Here is a 15760-nt window from a genome sequence, read left to right on the forward strand (position 1 = left end):
CTGGCGTTGATGCTTTACGTTGCCATCGAAGTGTAACTTCATCACCAGCGGATGGTGAAATAATTTAAAATACAGAAGAAGAATAACAAAAGATACCACGGCGAGGAAAGACCACCTGCTGATTGTTCTAGAATTCAATTTGTTACATACTCTAGACAAGGGCAGGCACATCCGAGCTAGTCGACTGACAAGAATTTCCATCGTGATCAATTTCACATTAACCGCAATTATATAGGCTACCTAGCTAAAGTCAATTTAACATCTTAAGCCCACTTAAAGTAAAACATAAAGACGTCAGAACGCAGAAACAAATGAATTGCGAGATGAAACAGACGAATCTTTTTCCATCCACGGAGCTTGCTGACGAGCCGTAAGTGTTGAAATGGATTTCCACAGTCGATTATTTTTTACATAATCATAGTCCGGTAACCGGACTGCAACATTTGCGGACGACTCTCTTATCGGACAACGAAATGCCAGTGATTTCAATGGCGTAATTACCCCAATAATTCATTCAAGCAGTCCAGATATTTTGATTACTATCGAAATTAAGATTAACAAAAGACTGAAAGTCTAATAAGGTAGGAAATTTTTTATCCCGAAAAAAGCTAGGATAAATTTTCTATATTCATCGTGATTCCCGATTTCCTCATGTTTACTTGATTTCCATCACGCATTTAGCGCGGTATGCCATCTTTGTATATCTGTTTCACTTTTTAAAATATCGTCTGATTTAATGCATTTGCATGGTTATCCTGTTATAACGTAAAAGTCCAGCAGTCTTTTTACTACCCTAATATGTTATAATAATCTCAAACAGTCGGAGTGATATAGAACCCAAGTCAGCGCACCATTCCAATCGTGTCGGCCAGCAAGTGGGATACAGTTTATATTCGCGATAATGTGACACATCCGCTTTTGACTGTTTTCGTGGATGCGAGAACAACACGGATCCAAATTCCTCTAACAATGGAAAATTAACCCCTGCCCGAATCAACGAACATATAAGTGCAATGTTGACAAGAGACTACCTGGATATGGTTTTGAAAATTCAGACAGTTGCACAATACAAGACGGGGAAAAAAACGCAATGAAAACAGTATACGTTGTTTGTTAAATGTGGAGGCAATATTGTGAAAAACGGGATTGAAATCAAAGCGTTATACTGTTTAAGCTAGCGTGACTGTTAGACAGCTCGGTCAGTTAGTTGTGATTTTCCATCGCGTATGATTTTTCCACTTATATGTTACCATGACCATCTCGACCATAATATGGTGCCTCTTGCTTTCTTCTTATTTGCTTGACGGAAAGTTTACAGTACCTAGCCGAAGGAGGAGCCAAATGGAAAACAAAAAAACCACCTCGAAGTGGATAGTTGCCCAACGTTAGCTTATTATTATTAAATGTTGATAGACTTGAATTAATTAAATTTGTGTTTGAATTTGGTGGAGGGAAATGGCAAATTTTTTACGTTTCGCATATATTTCACTGGGAAATGCATAGTTCACGTTAAACAAAGACAAAATTCATAATTAAAAGGTAAACGTATGTATAATAACCGTCGTCATTTGAAAACGAAGGCGGAATGTTACAAGTGGTCGGATTCTGCCTGGCCTGATTGGTTACATACGTCTTCTGTTTCAGAAACACAGGGCTCCTCTTTTTGCTTTACTATTATAAACACAAACATACGAGTTCTAGAGTTATATCCTAGTGTTAGGGTTGAATACAAGAGTCTGAAATTCGTGCGAGTTCGGTGTCTGTGATAGGGAAACTTACCTTAAAAATATCTTTTACTCATTCACATTTTGCTTGTGAAAATTCTGTCTAGGCCTAGAATTTAGTAATTATAGTATGTGTGTTGTAGAGTTTAACTTCCGGTTGTGCCACTTTTAACGGTTGACACTTATCGATCCCCTAAGTCGTGTTTTACGATTTCTTCAACGCTGCAGATTACCTAATTATGTCAGAAACTGCAATCAGCAACTTCATTAGCAGGTCGACGTGTCATTTAAAAAGGCGGAATGTCATTTTGGCCTCTTTTTTCTTAGCGATATTGGCTGTTACCTACATTGGCATTATTTTCGACTCAAAGATCACCATCAAACATTACGTCGACTATCTAAAATTCCACCCGTGGACATCTGCATTCCGACCTTCTGTTGCTGATTGTGATTTGTCTTCATCTTATTGGGACACTGTTTTGAACTCTGACACGTTAACAGGCGCCCAAGTCATGCAATACTTCAAGTGGAGCAACCGACAGTCCTGTCAGTTGGTGCAAGACTTTGGCGGGACGATGTATAAACAGCCGTCGGGCTGGGATGGACAGAAATCGTTGTGCCTCGACCCGGAAGTGGCGCCCGAACCCGGCGACTGTCTCGTTTACTCGTTCGGCACCAACGACGAGTGGTCATTTGACGAGCAAATGTCGGCCTACGGATGCCAAGTTTTTGCATTCGATCCTTCGATGATGGGCGAGGATCACTACGACCACAATCCCGGTAACGTCCATTTCTACAAATGGGGACTGGGCGATCGGGACAGACACGACACCAACTACAATTGGGAGATCCGTTCACTTTCTTCCATCTACCAGACGCTCGCCGCCCGTCACGGCCGCAAGATAATCGACTATCTGAAAATCGATATCGAAGGTAGTGAGTGGGATGTCATAACAGACATGATTGCATCCGGGATGTTGTCCAACGTCCGGCAACTAGGCGTCGAAATTCATTTGGTCACCAATTTTCCGCTGGAAAAGTATCGCGACTATGCGCAATTGCTGAGATCGATGGAGACGATGGGGATGGTCCGCTTCGATTCCGAATTCAATCCCTGGTTTATGGGCAATTTCACGCGACTACCTGAGCTTGGGAGACAAAGTCAAGGGTACGAGATTGCGTGGTTTAATGCCAATCTGACCCGTCATCCTACCGGTGGTTAAAACATTTGCGTTGCATTTCTATAATAGATTTGTTATGAAGACATTTGCTATATTCACTTTATTGATGGGATGAATATAATTGAATAAAATTGACGGTAAAATACACGATTCAAAAGGTATGTTTATTTGTAACTTCCCAGCAATTAAATTGCACCAGTAATAAACAAATTATTAAATCGAAACAAAACTAAAGGTGGCCTGTGTGTGTGTTTTTTTTTTTAATTATTATTATTTATTAATGTTATTTCAAATTAAACAAAATATTATTTATAAGGACTCTCCCAAAGTCCAGGACAGTCTTTCGTGAAGGGCTGCCTTTTTAGTTAGCCCTTTATTCCTGCTAGTGCTTCTGTTTGATTTGTAGTGCGGCCGGAAACATCTTCCGGGGTGCCACTTGGGCAACAAACTCGGGTAATATTTCACCTGCCCTTGGTCTTGGTGAAGTTTCCGGCACAAGTCACAAAATCCGTGCCGCACCATTTGTCTGAGATCCGATTCGACGACGTAATCGTTTTTCCACCACAAATACTCGTTGTACAGCGTGTCATTAGCGTCCAGCATTTTCAGGTACTGGGCCAATTGCTCCGGCTCGTACTCCAGGGCGTCGATGTACGAGTGCTCCGGCGCCAGTTGGGCGTAGTCGGCGCCACCGTAGACGATGGGCACAATGTTGCGCCGGCCCATGATGTGGAAGAACTTTTCCGTCACGTAGTCGCTGCAAATGGCGTTCTCGAACGACAAGTAGAATTTGTACTTGGACTCGAGCATGTCGTAACATTCGGGCGTCGAAATCAACAGCTCGTGCGGCTGGCAACGGAGACCTGACCCGAGCTCGAGGTCTTCCTCGTCACAAAATCCGTACACGTCGACTTTGACGTGCTTCTTGAGTCGCTTGATGTAGTGTTCCCGTCGCCCGTCAGTTGAGCAGTGGGAGATCATGGCCGCCACCAGAGTTTTGTTCTTCCGGCTCTCGCAATTCGTCCGAGAATTGATGTCATTGTCACAGTTGAATAACTTTGAGTGCGTCTCTTTGATCCTGGCTTGGATCTCTTCGCTTGTCGTTGGCGCCGACCGTTTCGGCCGGATCCGCCCGTACGGAAAAGGAACGTCCGAGTCCAACCGGTAGGTCATGGTCCAGTTGAAATAGTTGGTGTATCCCGTGACGTTCATAGGCTCGTTGGACGGTGGAGGTTCGATGGTGAAGAAGATAAATCGTTGGTGGGGTTGACGCTGGAAATGTGGCCGTTTGGTCAGCCAAAATTCGTCGTTGAAGTTGAAGATGACGGCATCGAAGGAGCTAAGCGGACGGTATGGATATTGATAAGGGCTATTGACAATTTCACAGTCGCTAACTGGGCATTCTTGCTGAACGAAAGCGTCGTGTCCCGTCCCGAAAATGGTCATCTCCGATCGTCTGGGTCCATTCCAAAAGAGAATCGATTTGATTTTGGTATTAGAGGAGGAGTTACTCCTTGCCTTTGGTTGTTCCAGTTGCTGCTGCAATAATGAATAGCGATTGTCGACAAAGATCCATTTACTGTAACTGATGAACAAGATCGCCAACAAATTCACTAGAAGAATAATCGAAAGTTTGACGAAGCGCTTCTGATTTAGAGCCATAGGAAACAACGCTGCTGAAGTGCTCAGCACATCAGAAGATGATTTCACTTACTGAGACTAGAAGTTTTGGATTGATTTTCCTTGTTGAAATCCGAATTACCCAATCATCCTCAGATTGAACTTAATTGCTGGAGACGAAGAATAAACAGCTAGCACTCAATTGGATAATGAAAGAATCACGTTCAGTATTGTATAGCAATTAATGGCGACCACGAAATTTGATCCCGAGCGATAAAAGTCTTGTTGCTGCCAAACTCGACGACTAGTTGGCTTCTTCTGCCGGCCATCCATTTTTTCTTTCACTTTGTTTCATTTTCACAATTTCCTGGAAAGTTCATTTTTGGGAACCACAAAATTTCTAGACAGCCTTAATTTTGAAATTAGGTTATGCATGTTCCATTAGACCCTATTGCATCCGCAGAAAGAAGATCAACAAAATTATTTGGAAATTGGTCTATATCTTAAAATAGCAAATCCGAGCAAATCAATCAACTGCGTGGCAAACAAACTAAGTCGAATGAAATTATTTAACGCCAGCCAGATTGACCTTTTTTATGCAATCCGACTCAAATTCCCGCCCGACTGCTGCTGTGTTGCTCCAGGCCGAATCTCCTCCTCCTCTCCCCCTCTATTCGACTGATAGAAAGTATAAGGCTATATACTCCTAATAACTTTGAAACATCTTCTATAGACAGATATATGTCCGTAAGCACTTGAATCGATTACTTTTTAACGATGGTTTAATCACCCCCCAGTGGCGTATTTACAAGGTTATATAGATATTCTACTGGAAAAATTGTTCATGTTTCTATTTGGAGATAAATGAGTATGGGGTAGAAAGAAGCCAAAGGCTTTTAAAGATTATATTACAATCAAAATTTAAAAATCAAGACCTCGTCATCCGAGTCGATGCCGAATTTCATTAGTCTTGAATTTGTTGTGGTATGTTACCGTCAACCACCGCTGTGGTAAACCTCAAGGATGTCGTAACTTCACACTCCATTGGTTGCCTATAGAACGTGTCGCAAACTTGCCGTATGTCGTTCATTCAACTATAACCCAGAAAAATTTTACACCAGTTCTTCTTTCCTATTTTCGAGCACCTGATGGACCATCATAGCGGCTGGTAAGCGTTATTTGTCTACATACTGTACATAAAAAGGACTGTATAATATCGTCTTGAACTCTAACTAAACTGAAAGCTTACACACCTTCATAGGTCGATTTATTTGTGTTCACCCCATCAGCATGAAACGAAATGAGAAAACGGGTGTCTGCAGCGAGTTACTACCTAATGCTCACATCATTTGTATTCGTGGTCTGCCTTCTCGCCTTTATCAACTACCAACATATTGGTGTCACTTATTCGAGGATCTTGCCAATGTTTTCCAACAGTCCAGCAGCTACACAGCAACAGGTTATTATTTTTACAATAGATTGGCAACACTAACGACTTTACATTAGCTATGTGTTATGTCAAATTTGTTTTTTTGTCCTCGCTTTTTAGGTGTCGCATGCCAATGATGCTGAAAATGCAAATAATAACACATTTAAGAAAAATAAGAAAACCAATAAGATTGATTTGAGTAACCAATCGGATGCGTTAAAAATAATTTTGCTGTGGAGTACGTGGAGTTCGACAATGGCCGACGAGCCACTAGTCAAGGCCCGTTGCCCAGTCACGTCGTGTATTTTTACAGCTGACATGTCGCTCATCCACCAGAGTGACGTTGTCGTCCTCTACGTCGACACTCTGACGGACTTCCCGTTAAATCGCCGACCGCATCAGCGATTCGTTTTCGCCCAACTCGAGTCGCCAGACAACACCAAAATGGCGACAATCAATGACCCCCGTCTTCGTTACGATTATTTCAATTGGACCATGACCTATCGACGAGACTCTGACATTTTCCTACGCGACTATTACGGATCCGTAATCAAGACAAATCATGACAGCAAATTGAACACAGCCAAGAGTTCCAACATCAGCCAGGAGATGACAGCTTTAATCAAAGGCAAGTCGAAATTGGTGGCTTGGTTTGTGGCCCATTGCTCCACCCCCATCCGGCGTGAAGAGTACGTCCGCCAGTTGAGTGAGTTCGTGACTGTCGACATCTACGGACGCTGCGGAAAAGATTGTCCATCCAACTGTGACGACTTGCTGCGCACCGATTACAAGTTCTACTTGGCGTTCGAGAATTCCTGGTGCCCGGATTACGTCACAGAAAAGTTCATTCGGCCTTTGGTCTACGACTCGGTGCCGATCGTTTTGGGCGGGGCAGACTACAGTCATTTCGCCCCGCCGCATTCTTTCATCAACGCCAGGGATTTTGATTCGCCAAAAGAACTGGCCGATTATTTGATTCTGTTGGACAAATCGGACGATCTTTACGCCCGATACTTTGACTGGAAAAGAGACCACGACATCACTCTGCTCGACTTGTCCGGATGGTGCGACTTGTGCGAAATGGCTCACGATGATACCCTACCGGCCAAAACCTACCGCGACATCAAACAGTGGTGGATGCTGGATGACGGAGAATGCGAAACCGATTCAACCAAATATTTTTAGTTATTTTAGTAAATTATAATTCACTGGGGACTTACAAAACTTTTACAACTATCTCCCTATCACATGAAGTTAATGTGTAAAGTAAATGAATGTATTATTGGTGCCCTTGTTTTTATAATTGAAATGTGAGGTCCGTTCTATTATGTTCCATGCCCGGGAAGTCCATGTCGAATAAAAGGAAATTTGGAGAAGATGTGAATTTTTCGAAATAATACTGAACAACTAGTTTTTTTAACGGCCTTGTTTGTCGACTATCAAACAAAGACTAGAAGCAAAAAGAAAATAAAAAAAGTAAAAAGTCCCTAAGAATGAGATTTTCCAAACCGTGACACAGGAAAACCGCCGCTCGGTAAAACTTATGAACAATTAAATGCCATACTGTGGCAGTTTAAATCACCTCAAACCTTTTTTTTATAATTAATTTCAGTGTTCATATTTTTAATGGGCAATTTAAAGCCTTAAGACTTTTTAAAAGAGGAAAGAATTGTAGGTATTAGTTTAAAAAAAATATGAAAACGCTGTCTACCGCTACCGCAAGGTGACTCATTATACCACCAGTTAGTGGCCCGAAGAAAGAAATCGTCTGACGTCTGCTGCTGCATGGCTGCTGTTACCGGTGTAGCACCAAGCACATTTACGTGAAATTGTGAATGAATCCAAGAAAAAATGATTTTTAACCTATTTATGCTATCGTAGAAGTTCTCTATCGGTAAATGTAATGCAAATAAAAGATTATACATTGCAGGAGAAAGAAATGTAATAACTAATTGTGATTCTTCTTTGACATAGTTTTGCCCTGGTTTTGCCAAAGACTACGAAGTCTGTGGTTTTGCAACTATGCATACTTGCACAGTTGCACGTGATTTGATCCTTCTGATTCCTAATCGACGGCCATCCAACGAAGCTGTTTGTGTGATTGAGCTCTATTAATTTTTGAAGGTAACTTACTTTTTCTCTATAGTAGGAGAAGTTAGGAGTTTTTAACATATCGTGTTTTTGTGGTTGACTAATTGCTACATGCTGATAAAAGTTATAAATTGGCAACACTTTCAAACTCGTGTTTTCATTTTAGCAGTTATCTCATCAGATTTAATGTAGGATATCATACCTTTACTCTTAATATGACATTTTGCAAATAAAATGTTAGACAAACTCTCTAATCTGATAAAACTAAAGAATTCTTTTCCAAAGCCTTAAGGCTACCTTATTCATCAGACTTGGTCAAATATTTGTTTTAATTGTTTGTCTCACAATCAGTGTTGGTACCACTTCGGCCACCCTTTCTACAACCAGCACGATGACCAGCAACACTTTGAAAAGTCTTTTACACGCCATCACATTCAAAATAACTAACTATAAATGACTATATTATACCGTCTAAACGAGTATAGCTGTGATTCGTTTGACAATGTATTCGAAAAATTCTTGACATTAATGTATTTTTTTCTCATTTCAGATGGTTGCAAACAATTTCAAGAAAAAAGTGCTGCTAAAGAAAAAATAACCACCTCCTTCCAGTCTTGTCAAGCCAGAAAACGCATTTATATCGCAGGTAGGATGCATTTTTTACTTTACTTTTCCATCGACCAGTGTTTCAGCAAAGTTCTAAATCGCTAAGGGTTTTGATGGTTAACAACAGGAAGATGAAAATGAAAGAATTCAACCTCAAATGTTAATTGTATAACTCATCTTGGCAATAAAACGCAGCGGGCAGAGGTGAGAATCCAGGGATCTGCGATCAAACTTCCTCCGCATTTGTGGGTTATTTTATGCAACCTGGGATTTTCGCGGAAGTAAAATGTTTTTTCCAACTTGTAAAAGATGTAATATACAGCGATTGGCGTGCTGATTATATAACTCTCTCGTACGCAACGCTCGAACTTGAATACTTTTCGCTTATGACAAATCGCGGGTATTTAATTATAACAAATGGCAGACTATCAAAATGACGTAGCCGACGATGACTAAAAATTTCGATTTCAAACATTTTCAAATCGTTTAATGATTCAACTTGTTTTGAGACTTGTTCAACAATCAAGAAATAATCGGTAAACGAAAAATTTTCTGTACACGATTTCCAAAATATTTAAAATAAGGTGTACAAAAAGGAGTGCAGTTTGATGCGTGCGAACCCCTCGGGTGTTAATTTTGGACTCTTTAACAGAGTACGAAATGGTGATTAGCATACGCGTATCGATAGCTTTACTGCGAAATTCTTCAAAAGTATTATTTGATGTGGAATTGTAGCCAGATATCAAACAAGCGAAAGCTGCGTACCTAACAGATGGACTCGGCAAATAGTCACAGTCTGTTGGCTGGATCTGTCTAATGTATATATGGGTTTAACTATATTGTTGACAAAGGTTCAGTCCAGCCCTTCAACTCGCAGCTTTCCTGTAATCGATTCACAATCATAAAAAACTCAATGTCACAATTTTCTGCCGACGTTTTATGGGAAAATTAAGTCTCGCATTCCATTTTTAACAGTTCCAACAGATATTTATCGGCGACTGCGAGTATTCCAGTGGGCATCTTCCTCATCGTCGATACCGACAGACGACCAGTGTAGATGAAGCGGAGGATTTCGTTAAACACGGCCGGCTTGACGTCTTCAACTTCGACTAGGTTAGTTTAATTTTCTTTTGTTTGGTGCTCAAACATCGCGGAAAAAAATGTGCTTTTTGTGGCTGAAATGCTCTTGTGGGCTTGAAACTGACGTCCACGGATGTTAGAGGTAAAGTCTGAAAATTTCATAGTTTCAAAGAGTCTTCCAGTTCGGCAACTAATTGATCGCTATTGTTGAACGGTTTCTCATCGAAATCGGCCTCTGAAGACAACTTGCCTGATAGTATTGCGGTTCTCTTTGGAATGAAAGTTTCGATCTCACGGATCTCACAGTATATTGTAAGCTTCCCATTCATTAAACACCTAGAATTCGCTAAAAAAAATTACTCGATTTGAAAAACACAGTGTGGTAAACGTGTATGCTGTGGTAAACAGTTTTGTTGTGGGTAAATTATTTCGCGTTTTTCATTCGAAATGGCAATCTTCACTCGGACATGATTACCTAATGGATTGCTGGGATTTCCATTTCCAGGTTGACCTTGATATTGGATCCCTCGTCAAACAATCGCAGAATCCATTTTGAACCAGTGGTTTTTTCGTGAAAAAATTCAGATGAACGATAGCTTCCCCAGTTTTCAAACGTTTTTAGGAACTCATATTGGTTAATGGTCCACTCAAATTTTAACTGCTCAACTTCGCCGAAACTTCGTTCTGCGTTTGTCACAAAACTATGCTACTTGGTGGTGGCAGAATTTCAAACTGCGTTTCCACAGCTTCTTTATTTTGTTCGTCGCTCATTTAAACTGAAAAACAAATGAGATTTATTCCGGATTATTCAGAACTTTTATGTAATTCAGCTTTGATTGACCCTTGATACGAACTCCTCATGAAAACCCTTTCTTAACAAAGATCAAAAACGACTGAGATGGCTTGCCGTTGCCACCGGTTGCCACTAAGACGAACGGAAGACAAAGTGCATGGAATCGTCGAATAGCGAGAAGAATCGTCGTTGATATTTTTTTATTATTATACACGTATTTTTTTATTTCTATTTTTGTTTGTTGTTGTCAGGTGACGTTTTTTTTTATCAAGACCCCTAACGACTGCAATTTACAAAGTTTAAGTGAAATTTTTCAAAGTTTTCAGTGAAATTCAATAATATTTGGATGTCAGCAACCCAGCAACAAAAGTGAGTTTGAATTTAAACCACAACTTTTTAGTTCTTAGAGAAATCTTTTGTCTTTCTTTGCATGAACAACATAACCGATTGTTGTATACAAAATAACGCATGAATTTATTTATATTGAATTTCCTCTGGAAAAAATTATTTGATAACCAATTTTAATTGTCTTTTCTGGTTAACTAACGATTTGAATATTTTTCAAAGCATTCTGTGGGGGGGGGGGGAGGGGGTGTTGTTTTATATGGGAAATGAAGTAGACAAAATTTTGCCGAACACTGATCTCAATGCAACACAATTGTATTATCTTTAACCGGAAAAAACACTAAACCCACAAAAACTAAACTACGGTCGTAGACAAGATGACTGATTTTTTTAAATATCGTTCCTTAAACAATGTTTGTAGTGCGAGAATAGTTTTCAATCATGCACAAGTCAACGCCTCTGCGAACGAGAACGTATCCGGCAGCTCCCCATCCACTTCCCCACGAATTACGGACGACCTTGTTTTAATTAATTTTGCGATGATAAGAATTGCATTAAATTAATAAAATTGTGTTAAGGAAGTAGGAGTTGATTGAACTATTTACCCAATAATCGACCGAATTCAAAGTTCCATAGCCAACAACATTCATGGCGTGAGCATTTTTGTCTACACAACTGGCGTCATTAAAAACTCCACTCCTGCAAAATATCAGTGATGATTAATCATTTTCCCCGCTAATCAAATGCATCGTGTTTACTTGTAGTTGAAGAAGGTGGAGGGAAGCTGCATGTAAATGGAAAGGATCATTCCGCTGGCCAGAACAGACTTCATTCCATCAACGGTGCCAACCCATTCCACATAAGCTGAAGAAGAAACTTTAGCACCGATCGACATGGTCGAAGTACTGAAACGGCATGTTCCTGCTTTAGCTGTGTAAGCGTAGGACCTTTCGGTCGCTTGACCACCGTTAGCTGACAAGTATTTCCAAGCTTCGTGTTCCCATCCGCCGGAGCAGCCGTTAGTCCGGCTGCAGTCCACCAATTGTTGTTCACTGTTAACCAATCAAGAGCGCATTTAATTTTCTTGAACTTTTCACCAGATTGAACGTCACTTCATCTACCTCAGATCGCGAGCAATTCCGCCGGCCTTTTTGCACTTGCCAAATTCAACCACTGCGGTGGCAGAGAAAGTCCAGCAACTTCCACATCCGCCTTGGTTTCTTACCTTTGGCAAGCACGCATCAGTACGGTAATCAATCTAAAACAACATGTTTTTACATTTAAGTAGCAATTTGTCGATACTTTTTCCATGCCTAACTTACGGAAGTGGGCAGTTGTCGGCTAGAAATTTGGCGAAGCAAAGTAGGACGTTCGGGCTTCATACCACCCAAACGAGCTTGTTTCTCATCTTCGGTCTTAAAGTAATTGCAACGAAATGGAAATTTTTGAGTTCACCGCAGGGGACAATTAACTGAATGACAGAGAGAAAAAGAAGATAATTACCATAGTTGAGAACTCATTGTGTTCCATTTTGAAAGAAGCAGCTGCGTTAGAGTTGTGCTTGGCAATCCTGGCATGCGTTTCGCCAAAGAGGGATTTGCGGTGTCCGTATTCGGCCTTAGTTTGAACTCCCATCGGGAATCTAGACTAAATGATCGATTGAAAACAAAATAATATTGAAACCGACATCACATCACAAAATTGAGTAAAAATAACGTTTTAAATTTTTACCAGGTAATCGTGCCAAGCGACTTCCAAATCCTCGGATGCGTGGAGTCCTGCAGCCAATGCCATCATAATCACGACGACGAAGGTAAATTTACCCATTCTTTTAAAACAGCAAAATGACAGTCATTTATGGCAAATGAATGTTTACATATATACATTCCATTTCTATTCTCTAAAAATGTTAGTTAACTTGAACTTACCTCAGAAACCAATTTTGTTGCGGAGTCGACTGTGTGGTTGAAACGCAGAGAGAAGGATGAAAAATACGTCCGAAACCCTTGTCTTTTATACAGTTCTGATTATTGACTTTGTTCCTAATGCACATCTGATTGATAAAAATGTATGGCTGTACGAAGCAATATTTTCGATTCACTTTTCATCAACGAGGTAGAGGAAAACGTCCTGTTTTGTAGATCGAATCCAACTGCCACACCATCTGTGGCCCAGGCGTTACTATTTGAACTAACTTCGTAGTGGGTGTGGAAACTAATTGCTATTGGTTTTGTCCTGTAGGTATAACCTGCGTAGTGCAGGAACGTGAACAGCAACGGCTTTCTGCGACACAGGTTGGACAAAATTAGCCTATCGTGCATTCACCCCATCATTCAACAACAATTGTTTTCTAGTACGACGTGTCTGTATGTTTTATCCAATTCTATTAACCCACCAAGTTTATTTTTTTCTACATTTTATTTTAGTTTTTTTCCCTACCGAACCTTGCTGAGAACTGTTATATTCGAAAATCACATTCCGCTCCTTCACCTTTCACCTTTTAATTTCAACTTAAACTAGAACAGTGAAGAACATTTGGATTCAAGCAGCTGAATTGGCCATGTCATGCATCAGCCCCAAAGACACTTTTTTACTAACAATCACGATACTTTTTCACTGGAACTAAATCGGCTTTAATGTTTTTCGATTATGGGCTTATGGCGCATTGTCTAATTATCAACTTGTTTAGTTGAATTATTCTTTTCCGCTTTCACTTTGGTTTCTTCCCGGTAGCAAGCACGAATTGATATATGGTAGTCAACCTTTAGCAACTTGTTTTATATTTAGTAATAATTTTCCAATATTTTCATCTTGTTCCGTACCTATTAACTTACAGAACTGAGCAATGCTCAGCTAGCAACTGCGCGCCACCCATTACGACCCATTACGACCCATTAGAAAGACGTCGAGCAAACATAACAGGAATAACGATCTATGTCCTTTTTATTCGAACGTTACAATAGAAATTAAAAAATCTAAGTGATAAAATCGTCTTTCCCCCTCTAGAAGACCAGATAATCAACATTCAAAATTTATTTTAACAAGAGATTTGACAAGTTCCTTCAGGATAGTGAGACACAGCTCCGGATGACCTAGTTCGGCCTTTTCCCATTCGTCCGTCGCCATCACTTCGCCTGAGAAATTGCGGAAGAATTCGACCGCGTACTTCCTCAAATAAAACGCCGGATGGTGTTCATGAGTGTTCAAAAGTAATTCCAGACAATTTTCTGCCGACATTCGATGAATTAATTGAGTCTCACATTCCGATTTTAACTGTTCCAACAGATATTTATCCGCAACCGCAAGAATTCCGACGCACATCTTCTCCATCTTTGACTCCGACACTTTCCCGGTGTAGATGAAGCGGAGGATTTCATTAAACACGTCCGGCTCGACGTCTTCAACATCGATTTGGTTCGTTAAATTTTCTTTTGTCGGGTGCTCAAACATCGCGGCAAAAAATGGACTTCTTGCGGCCAAAATATTCTTGTGAGCTTTAAATTGATGCAAAATTTGTCCGTGGACGTTAATGGTGATGTCGGAAAACTTCATAGTTTCATAGAGTCCTTCCAGTTGAGCAATGAGTTCATCGGTATTGTTGAATCGTTTCTCATGGAAATCTGCCACTGTAGACGGCTTGCCTGATAGAATGACCGGTCTCTTGGGTATGAAACTTTCGATCTCACAGTCGATAGTGAGTTTCCCATTGACAAAGCACTCGGATTCCACCAATACTTTTTTCTCGATCTGATAAACACAAAAAGGCAATTGAGTATATCGAGGTAAACTGTGTTTTTGCGGTAAAATCTTTTCGCGCTTTTTATTCGACATCGCAATCGTCACTCGGACGGAACCATCCAATTGGTGATTCGGATAAGGCCTTTCCAGGTTGACCTTCAAATTGGAACCCTGATCAATCAAGTGCAGAGTCCATTTTGATTCCGGGGTTTTTTCGTGAAAAAATTCAGCTGAATAGTAATCTCCCCAGTTTTCAAAAGATTTTAGAAATGCAAACTGTTGAAAGGTCCACTCGAATTTTAGTTGAACTACTTCGGTCTGCGTTTGGCACCAAACTGTGCTTCCTGGTGGTGGAAGAATTTCTTTATTTGCTTGTTGGTCGCTCATTTCAACTCGGAAAATTTTAACTGAAGTAATAAAATATCTAAATTGATCGACAAGGACTTTGCTTTAGAGTAGACAAAAGCAACTGAACAGGTAGAGCAGACAATTGCCTCCAAAGACGAAGCGGAATCGTCGAACGACGACAGTTAATCGTCGAATAACGAGAAGTAGGCTACACACTATAAACATTTCAGGTAGAAAAAATTTAAAAAACTTTGATAGCCTACAAGCTTTAATCAAAAAATTTTATATTTTGTTGCTAAAGATTATTCTGAATATTTTCTGAGAATTTTTCAGGGTGGAAAAATTGTTGAAAATTGATTTGCGTGGAGTTCGGCAGCCAGCGTCATCATCACAATCACGGCGGCGAAGGTAAAACCCGCTAGTTTATTCCTGTTTTTATATCTCATCAATGCCATCAATTTTGTTGATTCTACAAATATTTTAAAATGCTAGCTGTAGAGTTAAGTATAAAATTATTCATGTTTTCCGTGTTACTCTCAGTTTATGTAATCGACATCTGCCAAAGTCCCACCAGCTTCAACTAGTATTATTCCGACCGGATGGCATTGATCGCAAAAATAAAAAAGATCTGGGATCGGGAAATCCAATGTTCATTGGGAAAAAGTTAAAAGTTAAAAAATTCTGTTTCACAAACGCGTTTAGTAGCTCACCAATAATTCGGGCTTTAAGGGCTTTTTGGGGTAAATTTGCTATACGTCTTACGGTTCTAAGCAATCTTACGGCGTAGACTAAAATATTACACACC

General features: G+C 40.2%; 6 protein-coding genes and 1 long non-coding RNA gene across 10 annotated transcripts in view; 3 read left to right on the forward strand and 4 right to left on the reverse strand.

Moving 5' to 3' along the window:
* The window catches only part of LOC124349621 (LIM homeobox transcription factor 1-alpha-like), a 947038-nt gene that overhangs the window by 720297 nt on the left and 210981 nt on the right, over positions 1–15760 (reverse strand). The gene's annotated exons all lie outside the window — the stretch shown is intronic.
* LOC124349817 (zingipain-2-like) lies at positions 1348–12957 on the reverse strand. Of its 2 annotated transcripts, XM_046800698.1 has the most exons (9): positions 12798–12957; positions 12601–12697; positions 12373–12516; positions 12192–12284; positions 11991–12127; positions 11628–11921; positions 11475–11568; positions 11234–11387; positions 1348–1361 (listed from the first exon to the last, which is right to left on the reverse strand). In XM_046800698.1, exons 1-8 carry the CDS (start codon positions 12920–12922, stop codon positions 11274–11276), a joined length of 1098 nt encoding a protein of 365 aa, XP_046656654.1. In that variant the 5' UTR covers positions 12923–12957; the 3' UTR covers positions 1348–1361; positions 11234–11273. The 2 variants fall into 2 exon arrangements, with proteins under 2 accessions (XP_046656654.1, XP_046656653.1); XM_046800697.1 differs by lacking the exon at positions 1348–1361 and having other exon boundaries at positions 11169–11387.
* LOC124349694 (alpha-(1,3)-fucosyltransferase C-like) lies at positions 3156–4845 on the reverse strand. Its single transcript, XM_046800487.1, has one exon. It carries the CDS (start codon positions 4565–4567, stop codon positions 3215–3217), a length of 1353 nt encoding a protein of 450 aa, XP_046656443.1. The 5' UTR covers positions 4568–4845; the 3' UTR covers positions 3156–3214.
* LOC124349754 (alpha-(1,3)-fucosyltransferase C-like) lies at positions 5465–7346 on the forward strand. The gene is made up of 3 exons (XM_046800581.1): positions 5465–5693; positions 5787–5984; positions 6075–7346. Exons 2-3 carry the CDS (start codon positions 5826–5828, stop codon positions 7137–7139), a joined length of 1224 nt encoding a protein of 407 aa, XP_046656537.1. The 5' UTR covers positions 5465–5693; positions 5787–5825; the 3' UTR covers positions 7140–7346.
* On the forward strand, positions 7713–8700 carry LOC124350390. Its single transcript, XR_006920881.1, has 3 exons — positions 7713–7848; positions 7929–8078; positions 8596–8700. It is a non-coding gene; the product is annotated as an uncharacterized LOC124350390 (long non-coding RNA).
* The window catches only part of LOC124349366 (rho GTPase-activating protein 100F-like), a 49768-nt gene continuing 47886 nt past the window's right edge, over positions 13879–15760 (forward strand). For all 3 annotated transcript variants that reach the window (XM_046799889.1, XM_046799890.1, XM_046799891.1), the window contains exons 1-2: positions 13879–14078; positions 14155–14283. The gene's annotated coding sequence lies outside the window, so the exon portion shown is untranslated. The remainder of the gene's footprint in view (positions 14079–14154; positions 14284–15760) is intronic.
* On the reverse strand, positions 13888–14994 carry LOC124348487 (speckle-type POZ protein B-like). The gene has a single exon (XM_046798707.1). It carries the CDS (start codon positions 14992–14994, stop codon positions 13888–13890), a length of 1107 nt encoding a protein of 368 aa, XP_046654663.1.

This window comes from Daphnia pulicaria, chromosome 7 (assembly GCF_021234035.1).
Source record: "Daphnia pulicaria isolate SC F1-1A chromosome 7, SC_F0-13Bv2, whole genome shotgun sequence".
NCBI lineage: Eukaryota > Metazoa > Arthropoda > Branchiopoda > Diplostraca > Daphniidae > Daphnia > Daphnia pulicaria.